Raw genomic sequence first — 14,355 nt, 5'->3', positions numbered from 1 at the left:
CATAATAAGGGAGGCTAATGGGTTGGGTTTTGCTATATAATGAGGGCTTTACAATGATGACTCATTCCATACAAAAAAACAAAACAAATTTTACATAAATAATAATGATCACATCTTGTCTCATAAAGATACTGAATTAGTTATGCTATCTTTAACAATGGTACCCTGGGTGTTCTCATATTTGCCTACATTTTTTGCTCTTCTGGATGTAGTTCATAAGAAGGGAGAACTGTTTGTTTATTTATGTATCTATTGGTTTATTTATTTTACCAAATGAACTAGTTGTGGTCATATGGTTAGACTATGGTTGAAGTACATTCTTCTTAAATGTAGGTCCTCCAATGCTTAGTGTGCAAAAAAGATTTATTTTCATCGGTTAGTGGACTGATTGTTGGTAAAAGAAATAAATACGTTATTATATCTAAGACATACTTTGGTCATCTACAGAAATGTCCAATTTGGGATTGCACGCTGTCTTAAATTTCATTTCTATTTAAACTCCGATCACATTCTTACACAACATGTTGACTTTATGCATTCACAAAAATGGCATCTTAGATGAATTTTTAAAAATACTGTTTTGATTATTTATATATTTTACTTAAATACATTGCTGTTACCTTATTTCATTGGGAATTTTAAACTAATTTTAAACTGTATGTATATATATATATATATATATATTTAAATAAATATTCATGAGAGCAATTACCGGAGGCACCGGTAGAGTGCGGTGTTACAGAGAGATACCGGATGTGAGCACACAAACTTCAAGAGAAGGAGGAGGCGCTAACGTAGGAGTTTGTTTTATATGAAAACAAAAGTGATTGTAGAATATGTGGTAAGAAGCGGTATGTAACAGTAATTCAATAATCCGTACTAAAGTGTATTCGTATACAGGTACAGATGTGAAAACTATTTGAGAGCGAGACTTCGCTTTTGTTTTGAAAGCACGCGCCTTTCGGTGCTAGCTACTTGCGTGCTCGTTGATGATGTGTTTAGCCTTTTTTGTTTTATTGTAAACTTCATCGCCTAAAGGCGCCCGCGTGTGTTATTTCGGTGTACACAGGTGACGTGAGGTGTGTGTTTACCCGGGCACGATGACTACTCAGAGAGTGCTTCCTCAGAGCAAAGAGACTCTACTGCAAAACTACAACAAGAGGCTCAAAGATGACATCCGCTCCATTATGGACAACTTTACAGAAATAATCAAGACAGCAAAGGTAACAGACATACTGTCACCTCCCTCTCTTTGTATTTTCGTGTTTTTACTACAATCAGAGCTGCTCACAACTCATTTCGTGCCTTGTTACTCGCATTTGAACATCATAATGTGGCAAAGGCGACCTGCTGAAGTTCAAAGCGAGCGCCAGTTCTCTGTGTGAAGGTGCAGTGTTAATGCCTGAAGAATGGCCATAATATTTTAGGCTAATAGGAAGGCACTGGTAATTAAAATAACCAGTCCCTACAGTCGAGGTATGCAGAAGAGCTACAGCAGCAGAAAGTCGCACTGGACGGAACTGCTGTCAGCTAAGAGCAAGAAACTGAGGCTACAGTTTGTACATATTCACCAAAACTGGACAACAGACGATTGTACAAACATTGCCTGGTCGGACTCTCGATTTCTGCCATGACATTTGGATGGTACGGTCAGAAGTTGGTGTAAACAACATGAAAGCATGGATCCATCCTGGTGCTGGTGGTGTAATGGTGTGGAGAATGTTTTTTTCTTTCCACACTTTACGTCCCTTAGTACCAGCTTAGTGTTGTTTAAATATCACTTATTGGTTTCAAATTGGTTTACATTGATTAAGTGGACCAAATACAATACACCATTATGACGAGTATACTATTCTACCACTTATCTCTTTGTCCAGATTGAGGATGAGACACAGGTATCCCGACCTACTCAGGCAGAGCAGGACCATTATGAGATGCATGTCAGAGCAGCCAACATTGTAAGTACTGCAGAAAACGCCTGACAACACACTCGTATGCAACATATTCAGGGCTTTATTGTTATTTATTTCTGTTACCTGTGGGGAAGAAAAAAAATCCAAAGCTGGTTACATCTGTTTCCAAGAAAGACTCCTTTGAATGATAGGTTAACATATTATCCATGTAATTTATCATATTACTGTAAACATGTTGATGTGTGCACTAGTTCTGTTCTTTTAGTTTTCTGTCGAAGAGTCACATCTGGGGCTGCACTTTACTGTTGCAGTATCCTTTGTATTGAAATGTTGTAGTTTGTATGTAACTGACAGACGCATTACAGCCCTGTGAATGAATCGGTTTCTACACTTAGCGAAAAATCTTTTCTGTGCAGAAATTGACATTTTAACAAGTCATCGCTATGATCATTTTCAAACCTGCTTCCCCTCTTCTATGTTTCTGTGCCAGGTACGTGCTGGCGAGTCCCTCATGAAGCTGGTCTCTGACCTGAAGCAGTTCCTAATTCTGAACGACTTCCCCTCCGTGAACGACGCCATCAGCCTGCAGAACCAGCAGCTCCGCTCGCTACAGGAAGAGTGCGACAAGAAGCTCATGTCACTCCGTGACGAGATTGCCATCGACCTGTATGAGCTAGAGGAAGAATATTACTCCTCCAGGTATAAATAGGCTCATACTTGCCCCCATCCCTCATCCCATTGCGCCTCTGTCGTCCCATTCCCAGCACCGCTGTTTCACGTTTCACCATTTACACTGAGCCCTGGGAAGGGCTTGTGACAGTGTCTAAACTGAGCTTTTCATCAAAATTGTTATAGGTCTTTGTAATGAACCTCATCTCACCACAAGCGCCTTTACATTGTTACTATTTAGTGCGTGCCTTGACCTTTTTAAAAGAAATCATTATAAGAGATGATTAGAGGGAGGTCTTCAGTCTTAAAGTGGCATGCCCTTAAATATCAGCACTTTGGAACCAAAAACAGTAGATTTACTGATTTTACTTCTAATGGTTGGTGCTAGATCAAATCAACTAGAAGAGACACTATAGTCTGCTGTGATTGGTTGTTTCATGGATAGGTGACTGATGAAGCTCTTGGAAAAGATCTTGTTCATATTTTCATTGTCCCTTGTGATTAGTCGGCGATTGGTTATCACCAGTCTGATTTAAAAACTACCCAATCACAGCAGAGCAACTAGTCACTGCCTAGGAACTAGTCTGCAGCGTCTGATGGCCTAGAGCAGGGGTGGGGGAACTCCACGCCTCAAGGGCTGGTGTCCTGCAGGTTTTAGATGTGCCCTTGATCCAAACAGAGCTGATATAAATGCCTAAATTGCCTCCTCAAAATGTCTTGAAAGTTCTCCAGAGGCCTGGTAATGAACTGATCATTTGATTCGGGTGTGTTGATCCAGGGTGGTATCTAAAATCTGCAGGACACCGGCCCTTGAGGCCTGGAGTTCCCGTCCCCTGGCCTAGAGAGATGTTTACCCAACATTATCTGGTAGACAGGAGAGATTCAGCATTTATAAATCTTAGTATTGAGAACTCCTTGTTAATTTATAGTAATAGAAAAAATGAAAAGAATGAACAAAGTTTATTAAAAATCTATCATTTAAAGCACTTGATTTGCTGTTGTATCCATCGATGAATTGTTGAAATTTGCTGGGTGCTACAAAGAACACGTATATACATCTAAAGTCCTAAAGCTATATGGATTTATAGATATTTTTTTCTGTGTGTAAAAGTATCATTTTAATCAATTTAAGATTATTTATATGTAGTATTTAAGTCAAATAAAGTTGTGATGGCCTTTTGTGTACATTTTTAAGGATGGACTGTGCAGTTAAACACACACGTTTGCTGGTATTTATTTAGAGTTTCCACAATAGATGTTTTTCATTCCGTCCCTAAAATCTAAAAGGTGTAATCTTAACATCAGTGTCAGCCACAGTCACACGGTGCAGTTGTACATGTTTACCAGTTTTTGCCCGCTGTTCCTAGAGACCCAGGATGATTAAGAAATAAAGTAGAGACAAAATGTTGAAGTAGTTTGTCTTGTTTTCTGTGATCAAGTGTTAAGAGGTGTCTCTGAGCTCTGTTTGCATCATGCCAAATTGGGGTCTGCCATGCTCGGTGCACTTGCTCTGCTTTTCTGATCCATCAGCACTTGTTCTCACCCTTCTGCTGAGCTTAATCAACAGTCATCCCTCTAAATAGTAACACATGAATAAATTGCTGTTTTATGTGTAAGTTGTTTCTGGTGCTTCTGCATAACCTCTGTGCTTCTATCAAATGTGCTTTCACGTGCTCCTCTCAGAGTTGGTTGTGCTTGTTTCTGACCTGCTGCTCTCGTCTGCTCCTCTCTTTCTGTGCTGCACTGATTCTTTGCCTCCTGCTGGTTTCTGCTCTGCAAAGCTACAGTCAGTGGGACAGCACTGACCTGCCTCTGTGCGAGGCCTACTGCCGTCGAGACAGTTGGGCCTCCGCGAACAGCAGCAACAGTTCTACGCACGGGGAGCGCGAGGACGTGGACGGGCCTCCATCTCAGGAGACGAACCCCCAGCACCACCTTAACGGACACGGGACCGCCTCCGTAGAGAAACCGTGAGGAGGAAAGGGGGACACCTGTCGGTTTGCTTTTGCCCAGTTTGGATCAGTTTGTTTCAGTTATAGCTTGTGAACCGTTGTTTGCCTTGCTACTTTTTTGTATCGAGGACTTTAAAACTGGACTTAAACTTTGCAATGAATGGTTTCTTTTGGATTAACACATCACAAAAATAAGAGACTGTTGTATTAAACCACCTAAAATGCTTGTGTTGAGTGGTAGGCTCTTAAGTGCAACTGCTGCTTTCCAAGATCTGCATCAAGCCTAGTTACAAACTAGAAGATATATTTGATAAAGAACTTCACTGTAAAAAGTCTAGACTTGAATCACGTTCAGTAAAACTAAAAGAAAATGAAGACAACTTTAAACTCACCTTTGAAACTCAAGTACTTTTTTATATTCCTGTGTTAGACTTTGCATTAAATGTATTTTATTTTTTTTAAGAATGGCATTGGTTTACTTTTGTCTGTTTAATTTAACTGCACATCAGATTAAATCAAATATTACAATATTTTTGGTTCTTTTTTATTTATTTTTCTGAAATCTTTAAACACAAATCTACAGCTAAACATGTAACAGTGGACACTTAAAGGGAAAAGTCACCGATTTAAAAAAAAAAAAAAAAATCCTGACCAGTTTAAGACCAGAATCTGCATCCTTAACGTATTCCTGTCTTTTAAACTTAAGACAATCCTGAGCAAAAGAAATCATCTGAGACATTAACAACTGTACTGTATACAGACAAACAGCAGGAGCTATATACAATAATTACACGGTGTGGCCCTGATGTTAGAGCTATGCCATCAAAAGCCGTTTGGGATCCTCAAATGATTTATGGTCCAATCTTGAGTTTAAAATGGTTTTATATATATCCACATCAATATCGTCGATTCATCTTCTTGAACTTCTCATAGTGGTAGTCATCTGTAGCCTTCTCATTGTTTGGACGTTTGCGGTAGTTTGGTGGTGACGGAGCTGTGGATGAACAAATAAGTTCGAAATCAGATTAAAGGTTTCAAAAAGATTTTCAATAAATCCCCACACAGACACACAAGCAAATGGGGGATACCATTGAAAGTAAATTAAATGCAATGATTGTAATACAGTTTGTTTATAAAAAAGAAGAAAATCCTGAAACTGAGAAATATTATTTTTGGAAATGTGACAGTGACTTAAAACAAGAGTTTCACATTCTGAAAGGTCTGGCCCACAGGACAGTTTTCCACTTCAACTTAGACTTTATTCAATTTTGAGTTGGCAATGTTTTTGAAGTGTTTGAGTCTATGCAGTCATTCCTACTACAGATTCATGCCTGTTTTTAATTTACTACTTCATGAGGGTCTCAAGGTCACAGCCTTCTCCCTTCGTGTGCAGAGATTTCTCTTGATTCTGTGAAATTATTGTCATTATGAGTAGAGATGGCACGATACCACTTTTTAATGTCCGATTCCGATATCATAAATTTGGATATCTGCCGATACCGATATGAATCCGATACAGTGTATTTTGTAATCAATAAAACTGTTTTTTATAAATATCTTGCTGTATTTTGTATAAGTTCATACTCAAGTTTTAAAAAAAAGACACTGAAGCTATTCTGTTATACCTGTATGCAAAAAATACACTGCACCCAAAACATTTTATAGTTCAGCAACACTGATCAATTTAATAAATTTAAACCTACACCATCCTCCCTATTCTGGTATTTTAAAGAGTACTTACCTACCTAACTACTAGGGTTACCAACTCCCAGCAAAAATATTAGGGAACCCCCCCTCCCTTAATCGACGTAATCAACTTTAATTTAATGCAAGTGTAAAACAAATGCACAATAATCAATTATTTTTCTACAATATTTAAATAGATTCAACATCTTTCTTCAACAGAATTGCAGACTGCACAGATGGCACCTTCCCAAAGGAAAAAGTACTATAGCTTACTAGGCTGTATATTAGACCTAATAGTTACTATATACAATAATGGATTTCTATACATTTAATCAGGTGACCACTTTTGTTGTAAGATTCAGGTAATTATTTATTCAAAGTTTTTAAATGACATAAAGAAAAATATTTATTTGCGCCCCCCCTTTCCTTGTTAATGCCCAACATGGCCCCCGACAGGTCTCGCAGACAATAGCCGCTCTATCACGTGACATATACTGCTCCGACGGTTACGCCAAGTAGCGCGTTTTGTGAGGTGATTTTGTGGTACTTTGGATCGGATTACATTTTTTATTTCTCTCCGATATCTGATCCAGTAATTTAGGTCAGTATCGGACCGATACCGATACGTAATATCGGATCGGTCCATCTCTAATTATGAGATGATAAAATCTCCAAATTGCTAAGATAATTTTCAGAAAACTTGACCTCTGACCTTGATCTCAAAGTCACAAAGCCGAGTGTCCATACTGCCTGCTCGCCGGGGTGATTCCACCCACCCATTTTCTTTTGTTTATCCAACTGTTATAGAACTATTTCTGTGTACTGAGCAGTGAGCGTATCTGTAGTCTCTTACCCTCTGGACCTGGTTTCTCTGTGTCGCCCACACGCAGCGGTCTTGCTTTGGGTTCTTCTTTGTGTCTGTGGTGTCTCTGCGGTGCATTTGCATCCTCATGATAGACTGAAAGAAAAAGTCAGCTTGATCACTATAATCCGCTTTAATTTAGGTGTGGAATATCTCGCTCTCTTCAGATTACTTACATCGATTGTGTTGGACGTAGTTAACAGCGATGTTCGTGGGTACAAATGATGTGCCGTGGTCTTTTTTCTTGTTTCTTTGTTCTGCCAAAAGCTTTGCTTTTGCCTCCTCTGTCTGGATAATGTTCTTTATCTTTGCACTAGAAAAGAAATTACATACACAAGTTGCATTAGTAAAGCTACAAGTAAAAAGCAGCATTCGTTCGTGCCATATCTCATGCAAAAATGCAGTTTTAGTCAAAAGACTCCTCTTGCTGAGTCTAAAATAAGTGTAGATGATTACTAGAATATTCTCGGTACATACTCAATGCCGAGATCAACTTCAGGGATGCCACTCAGCATCTGATTAGACAACATCTCCTCTGTCTTCTTGGCAGAATTGACTCGGATGTTCTCGGGCAGCTCGTACAGGTGGTCCTCTGGATTCTTCACTTTAACTTTATGCTCCTCAGCCTCCACCAGGCCCTTCTTCTTTTTTAGTTCCGTCTCAATATATTTCATCCTGTGAGGATAAATTTATGATAAAACCATGTTGTAAACAAGTGTGAGGGTATCTCGAATTGTGTCCTAAATGTTGGGGATTTGAAATGTCTCTTCTAAGTAATCTGTGCTATATCTAACTAAAGTGGAGGGAAAAGAATCAGACATTGGGACAACAAAAAAGAAAAAAAAAAGCACACATACATATCTGCATCCTCGTCTCTTCTGTTTGTCTCGGCTGAAAAAGACGTCCCCAGGTTGAGGTCTGTCTCATCTTCTGTCCTGAATACATAACATGAAATGATGACATATCAATGCACAGCTTAGAGCAATTATGCTAAAAATAGTTAAAAACTCACTTACATGTCTCTATTCCGGTCTTTCACTTTCTTCATGTCAACAATTCCCCCAGTCTTCAGTTTAAATGGGTCATTCTGTGAGGAATAATCAAAATAATTTTAATAAACGTAAGTTCAAAAAACAAAACACCTTGGTTAATGAAGCTATATTACAATTTTATATATATTTTTTTTACAAAACTGACTACCTACCTCAATTTCAGCCTCTGGTGGAAGTTTTTCTCCAACCAACAAGGCGGTCACACTAAATAAAAGAAATATTAAAAAAAAAACTGTGATTCAGTATTTAACTGCTCAAACCACAGACTGTAAAACTTCATGTAAAGTAACAGGATAAAACGTGTTCGTGGTTTGATTTATTTACGTTACCTGATTCCGGTCTGTCGTTTGCGCAAACTCTGTAGCTCTTTAGCCTCTTCCAACTTATGTCTAAACATCCATGAAACACAAACGATTGCAAACACATTACCTGGGCAGCTTATATGAAATGCGACCACAAACTATCTGCGTTTAGCGATTAGCATTAGCACGCATAGCATTACTCTAAACGGCTTTTTTTTATTCCTGTGGTTAAACGGATGGCTCTACCTGACTTCTTCGGTGGTCTCATCCTCCTCCACATCGGACGAGTCCCTTCTCCTTCTAAAGTTTTTGCCACACGGCATTTTTTTAGATACAACACAAAAGAAGCTGGACTTGAGTGTAGCTGCTGCTGGAATAAGAGGGGGGACGAACAAATGTACAATAATAGTGCGTCACGTCCCCTTATTTACCGCGCCACTTCCGTCGTGTTTAGCTAACCATAACAAACATGGCGACTTACAGGCAGGTCGGCAGATTGTTGGGTATTTCAGCAAGACTTTCTCGTCTGTAAGTTGTTTTGTATTTATCTATATCTGCATTGTTTTCTGTTTTTGCTTTATTTCATGTGTGCATGAATGTGTCGGTATGTTAAGCATCAGGGTCAGGCAGGCTAACGGTAGCACGCTGGCTAAACGGCGGAGTGACGCAGTCAGCTACAGAGCAGGGAGGTGTGGGGATGTTTTACTGCTTTAAACGTCTCCACCATACAGCCGCTTATTAACACTTTAACGTCGTCAGTATCAACCACAACAAACCTTTGCAAACTTAAAAAAAAGTTTTTTTGTTTTTGTTGCATTAGTGCTAAAACTTTAGCCCAATTCTAATCTGCTTTTTCTGGATTATCCTGAGTTGTACACAAGGACACCGTTACTCTCGACAGTTCATATCCATAAGTTATTGCAGTTATTATAGTTAACAAAAATATTACAGGTTTTAGTATCGCTTAGCTTGGTTTAAAAAAAAAATTAAACTGCCTTATCAGGCTTTCGTAGATATATTTATTTACACCTAAGAAGTTTATAACTGCACTGATTTTACTAAATCTTGCCTCCGACATATGCCCTTAATTCAATAAGTGATAAAAAAATAAATTAAAAAAACAAAAACAATCTGCACTCACTCTGTAAACTAACTCAAACTAAACTGGATTAAAACATCAAAACAAAATATAAATAACAATTAATTACAAAAGTCAAAACTAAAATAACTTTCCATAAGAGACAATATCTCACAATTACTCTGTTTCTGCTGGCGTTTCTACGGTCTTATACACTCAGACACGTCATTACAAACGTCTTTCTAGTACTGGGTTGGACCCCCTTTGCCTTAAGAACTGCCTCAATTCTTCATGACATGACCAAAATGGTTGAGGAGTTAAGGCAATGTGAAGTTCACTTGGTAAAATTTAGGCCCTTTGTTTGTTTGTTTTTTTTGCCTTGTGAATTTCCTGTGCTACCATGATAAATTAAGTATCCCATGAAGCCTGTTTTCTCCTTCTTCTGGAACCATTTGAATTATGTCTTTAGCAAAAACGGAAACAGTTACTGTCATTTAAAGAGCACTTGTAAATAAAGGGTTAAAGAAGCAAGCCATTATAACCACTTTCACAAAGGGATGTACATGGTGAGCAGCATGTCATTCCACGTATTCCCAATTTATCCTCAGATGGAAATAAGGGGCACAAAGTATACTAAGAAAAAAAATCTGCACAATTGCTACACTACCTGAAGCCTAAACCATTGATACAAGGCAGGATGGAGCCATGACAAATCTGACCGTACTATCCAAACATCGCTGCAGAAATTGAAATTCATCCCGAATGTACAGATTAACTGTAATCTTTTTCTTTTCTTTTTGTTTATATGTATTAAAGAAAAATTCTTAATAAAAAGTTATTGTTTAAAAAAAGAAATTGAAATTCATGAGACCAGGCAACAATTTTGCAGTGCTCCATTTTCCAATTTTTGGTTAATCCTGTTTATTGTTCTTAGCAGGCAGGAGTGCCACACAGTGTGGTCTTCTGCTGCTGTAGCCCATCTGTTTCAAGCTTCAATGTGTCTTGCATTTGGATAAGGTCTTCTGTTGTAATAAGTTGTTATTTGCGTTTGAATTTGTATCAGGTTCATTCTCATTTGACCTCTGACCTTAACAATGTGCTTTAGCCCAGAGAACCATTGTTCACCAGGTATTTTCTCTCTTTATGACAATTCTCTTTAAACACTGAAGATGGTTGTTTAGGAAAATCCCAGCAGATCAGCAGGTTCAGGCAAATCTAACACCAAATAAAAGTAACAGACAGATTTCTGCTGTTGTCCACTTTCCTTGCATATCATATACAGTGCCATTTTTGCCTGTAATTGTACAGTGTATGTCTGTGTTTTCTATTTTGTAATTCAAATGTCTTATAAAAATAAATACATTTTTAGTTATCAGTGAAATGATACAGACAGTTCTTTCTCCTTGGCTAAAGTAAGACAAATACTGATTGCACAGTGTATCGTTTTAAGCTCTGCATGACCCCTTTGGTTGTTTTACGTGTTGCCTTATGCAACAGTTTGTAATACCTCTGCTACAAATTATTAGTTGTACAAACACTGTGCACCAAATCATTTTAGTGGATTAGTCTCACCACACCTTCATGTTTTGAAATCATTACTTCACCACTCCAGAGAGGAAGGCATTAGATGAAGTGAGCTGGCACGGGTGCTTGATATTTTGATTTCTAGCACCATTCATTTATCAGTGTGAGCTGCGTTGTATTAAATTTCTTAATCTGCTGCATTTTTCAGTCTTGCTGTCAGTGGGTTTCAGAGCACTGGATTACACTTGCCTTCACATACCACGGGAGTTTCAAACAGATGGCCCTCAAACCCCATCTGGATTGTTCCTGGTTTGTATTCATAATACGGTAATCACATGTGTAACATTGAATGTGTTAATACTGGAGTGATTGTCTTGAACCCAATAGATGCAGCTGCTGTTTGAGCAGGACACGTGACATTAGCCTTGCAGTTCAATAAAGTAAAGAGTTGCTGCATAAAATAAGGACACCGTCTAATGGAAAAAAGGTGATTTATGTTGCATTCTTCTTCTTTGTTTTTTTTCTCTTCCCAGGAAGGACCATGTTTGTGCAGACGCAGGACACACCAAATCCAAACAGCATGAAGTTCCTGCCTGGCCGGACAGTTCTTGAAACAGGAACTATGAATTTTGCGGGCCCTCGTGAGGCACACTGCTCACCTCTAGCCAGGTATGTGAGATTACTGGTCTGAGAGAAATGCCTGATGTCAAACGGTCATCTTAGCATAGCAGATGTAGGTAGATGAGTTTTAATACATGCGGTCAGTGCGGTGGACAGTGCACACGACAGGTGAAATAACTGACTGGGTGGAGTGGATGGAGATGCGTGTCAGGGGTGATTTGTGACAGAGGAAAAGCAGCAAGAGTGAATGAGACATTTTACAAGATAGTAGTGAGACCTGCTATGATGTATAATTTGGAGACAGTGACCCTGACAAAAAACAAACAAACAAAAAAATAGAGATGACAGAGTTGAAGATGCTAAATATTTTATTTAGAGTGGTCAGGATGGACAGGATCAGAATGAGCATGTCAGAGGGACAGCTCAGGTTGAGCAGTTTAAACACAAAGTTGGAGAGCCAGGCAAGGCTGAGATGGTCTGTGCAGAGAAGGGTTAGGGAAGTGAGATGTGCAGAGAAGTGATGGTGGATATGCTGCACAAAGGGTGTTGAATATACAGCTTCCAGGCAGGAGGAAAATAGGTGGACCTCCAGAGAAGGTTGGTGGATGTCATGTAGGAGGACATTAGTGTGACAGTGGAGAACGATGGAGACGGAGTGAAATGGAGGCAGATGATCCACTGTGGAGCAGCCAGAAGAAGAATGGATTAATAGTTTGACTTCTGCTAGTCACATGACAAGATTGATTTACCAGTACATGCCTTGTTGGTAGGGCAGTAACCAAGGCAACATTTATTCTTACCAAATATAAAAAAGGTGTAACCTCTGATACGCACAGAAACAGTAGACCTCTCTTCTCACAGCCCAGCACGCTGCTGATTCACATCCTCAGTGTAACACTTTTACCTCTACTTGATCTGTGTGACACTGCGGTGCAACAGTTTTGAACAGAAATATTATTTTCTAATTCTATTCCCATTAAAATATTATGTTAATAAATGTGACTGATACCTGCACACAATTTGCACGTCTATATGTGTGTATTTATTTGTTACAATCATTGCACAACCTTCTGTATTAAGTGTAAGATGAATCTTTAAGTGTGGCGTAATAAAACCTCAGTGATTGTCTTCAGGCAGCTTTTTAGGATCGATGGAGTCAAGAGTGTGTTCCTGGGCCCTGACTTTATTACCATCACAAAGGTAAAGCCATGCCCAGTTTGTAAGAATTGGCACTGGCACAGCTTGGCATACCACAACTAAGAATAGGTTGGTTTCTCATCCTTCTTCGTTTAGGCTGACCCAAATTTGGAATGGAAGGTAATTAAGCCTGATGTGTTTGCTACCATTATGGACTTTTTTACCTCCGGGCTTCCTGTTGTAAACGAGGACAGTCAGCCAAGCCCAGATACAGGTATGGTTTTCAAACAGCTGTGGTCTACCCATTATCAAAACATCGACTTAGACAGAAATAACAAGCTGCTTCGAATGCTGAGGAACAACAATCTCTGCCTCTCCTTTCAGCACCGTCAGACGACGACGACGAGGTAGTTGCTATGATTAAAGAACTACTAGAGACTCGAATAAGGTAACTACTCATGAAGGTGCACTATGACCTCAGGGCCTGTTGCTTCCTATGCTTTTTGGGTTTTTTGCCTAATACAAGTCAATGTTCTCACTCCGTCAGGCCAACTGTGCAAGAGGACGGGGGAGATGTTCTATACCGCGGATTTGAAGATGGCATTGTTAAACTGAAGCTGCAGGGCTCTTGCACCAGTTGCCCCAGTTCAATTGTGACTTTGAAGAGTGGCATCCAAAACATGCTACAGTTTTATGTACCTGAGGTTGAATCGGTGGAACAGGTTTGTTGTCTTTCTCTCATTTGATTTTAGGACACTGTTAATTTTTAAGATGTTAATCCTGACATCTTGATTTATATTTCATGTTCAGCACTTGAGCTGTAAAGAGCTTTTATGCGTGTCTTCCAGGTGAAGGAGGAGGAGGAGGCTGCTCAAGTCTGAACCACTGAAATCATACACATTCCTGTCTCTACCAGCTACCGACTTTAATGCAAGCAATAGTTGCAATAAAATGTGTTTGATAGCACAGCTGTGTGAAAGAAACAGTCACCATTATCAATTCAGATGTAATCTCGTATGTGTTGTTTCCCAGCTGTTTGTTTTTGTTTTTGTTTTTTTGTACAGTGACAGTATTTAACAAGAATAGCCCAGTCACAGGAACAGCTGACTGGAATAATTTATTACTCCACATCTGTCAAGCAAGAAAAGCAGCCTTTTAGTTTTAAAATCGGTATATTATATGTGTATAAATAAAGTTTGTTATAATATTTTGTGACCATTTGTCTGCTTTGTTGTACATAAGTGTTCCAACTAGTGGCCTAGTTGAAGATGCTCAGATTTCCATTGACAATGACCAATATGGACAGGACTACAAATGAGTACGTCGGGGACAGCTCGAGTTGAGCAGTTGAAACACAAGAGGACGGATGGTTGATATACTGGACAAAGGTTGTTGAAGATGTAGCTGCCAGGCAAGAGGAGGACATGCAGAGGGTTGGTGCGGCATAAGAGGATACTACCAATAAGGTCAGATGATCCAGGGTGGTGACACATGAACAGAGCGACCAAAAGAAGGTAAAATAGAAAGTGGGTATGTTCCACTAAAATTATATAGACCAT

At 39.1% G+C, this 14,355-nt stretch overlaps 3 protein-coding genes across 7 annotated transcripts; 2 read left to right on the top strand and 1 right to left on the bottom strand.

Annotated features, from left to right (window-relative positions):
• The first annotated feature begins 691 nt into the window (after positions 1-691).
• On the top strand, positions 692-5,179 carry med22 (mediator complex subunit 22). Of its 5 annotated transcripts, none has more exons than XM_040019184.1 (5): positions 692-794; positions 1,070-1,223; positions 1,878-1,958; positions 2,404-2,612; positions 4,364-5,179. In XM_040019184.1, the coding sequence occupies exons 2-5, from the start codon at positions 1,101-1,103 to the stop codon at positions 4,554-4,556; spliced, it is 606 nt and encodes a 201-aa protein (XP_039875118.1). In that variant the 5' UTR covers positions 692-794; positions 1,070-1,100; the 3' UTR covers positions 4,557-5,179. The 5 variants fall into 5 exon arrangements, with proteins under 5 accessions (XP_039875118.1, XP_039875117.1, XP_039875115.1 ...); XM_040019183.1 differs by having other exon boundaries at positions 715-841; XM_040019181.1 differs by having other exon boundaries at positions 716-851.
• On the bottom strand, positions 5,160-8,840 carry cunh9orf78 (chromosome unknown C9orf78 homolog). Its single transcript, XM_040019179.1, has 9 exons — positions 8,683-8,840; positions 8,464-8,523; positions 8,287-8,338; positions 8,099-8,169; positions 7,940-8,017; positions 7,560-7,757; positions 7,259-7,395; positions 7,074-7,178; positions 5,160-5,528 (listed from the first exon to the last, which is right to left on the bottom strand). Exons 1-9 carry the CDS (start codon positions 8,757-8,759, stop codon positions 5,431-5,433), a joined length of 876 nt encoding a protein of 291 aa, XP_039875113.1. The 5' UTR covers positions 8,760-8,840; the 3' UTR covers positions 5,160-5,430.
• On the top strand, positions 8,824-14,003 carry nfu1 (NFU1 iron-sulfur cluster scaffold homolog (S. cerevisiae)). Its single transcript, XM_040019180.1, has 8 exons — positions 8,824-8,964; positions 11,247-11,347; positions 11,572-11,707; positions 12,793-12,859; positions 12,953-13,070; positions 13,181-13,244; positions 13,344-13,518; positions 13,645-14,003. The coding sequence occupies exons 1-8, from the start codon at positions 8,906-8,908 to the stop codon at positions 13,675-13,677; spliced, it is 753 nt and encodes a 250-aa protein (XP_039875114.1). The 5' UTR covers positions 8,824-8,905; the 3' UTR covers positions 13,678-14,003.
• Positions 14,004-14,355: the final 352 nt, after the last annotated feature.

The sequence above is a fragment of the Simochromis diagramma genome, unplaced genomic scaffold, assembly GCF_900408965.1.
Source record: "Simochromis diagramma unplaced genomic scaffold, fSimDia1.1 OVJJ01000822.1, whole genome shotgun sequence".
Lineage (NCBI taxonomy): Eukaryota > Metazoa > Chordata > Actinopteri > Cichliformes > Cichlidae > Simochromis > Simochromis diagramma.
The sequence above is the reverse complement of the archived record's forward strand: the minus strand, read 5'-3'. Positions and strand labels throughout refer to the sequence as shown.

Excerpts from the sequence above, each read along its gene's own strand:
- med22 (XM_040019184.1), top strand. The coding sequence starts at position 1,101 with ATGACTACTCAGAGAGTGCTTCCTCAGAGCAAAGAGACTCTACTGCAA. Across the intron at positions 1,959-2,403 it reads ATGTCAGAGCAGCCAACATT|GTACGTGCTGGCGAGTCCCT; the intron begins GTAAGTACTGCA and ends TTTCTGTGCCAG. Across the intron at positions 2,613-4,363 it reads GAAGAATATTACTCCTCCAG|CTACAGTCAGTGGGACAGCA; the intron begins GTATAAATAGGC and ends TGCTCTGCAAAG.
- cunh9orf78 (XM_040019179.1), bottom strand. The coding sequence starts at position 8,759 with ATGCCGTGTGGCAAAAACTTTAGAAGGAGAAGGGACTCGTCCGATGTG. Across the intron at positions 8,339-8,463 it reads AAACGACAGACCGGAATCAG|TGTGACCGCCTTGTTGGTTG; the intron begins GTAACGTAAATA and ends TCTTTTATTTAG. Across the intron at positions 8,170-8,286 it reads CACCAGAGGCTGAAATTGAG|AATGACCCATTTAAACTGAA; the intron begins GTAGGTAGTCAG and ends TATTCCTCACAG.
- nfu1 (XM_040019180.1), top strand. The coding sequence starts at position 8,906 with ATGGCGACTTACAGGCAGGTCGGCAGATTGTTGGGTATTTCAGCAAGA. Across the intron at positions 8,965-11,246 it reads TCAGCAAGACTTTCTCGTCT|TCTTGCTGTCAGTGGGTTTC; the intron begins GTAAGTTGTTTT and ends TGCATTTTTCAG. Across the intron at positions 11,348-11,571 it reads CCCCATCTGGATTGTTCCTG|GAAGGACCATGTTTGTGCAG; the intron begins GTTTGTATTCAT and ends TTCTCTTCCCAG.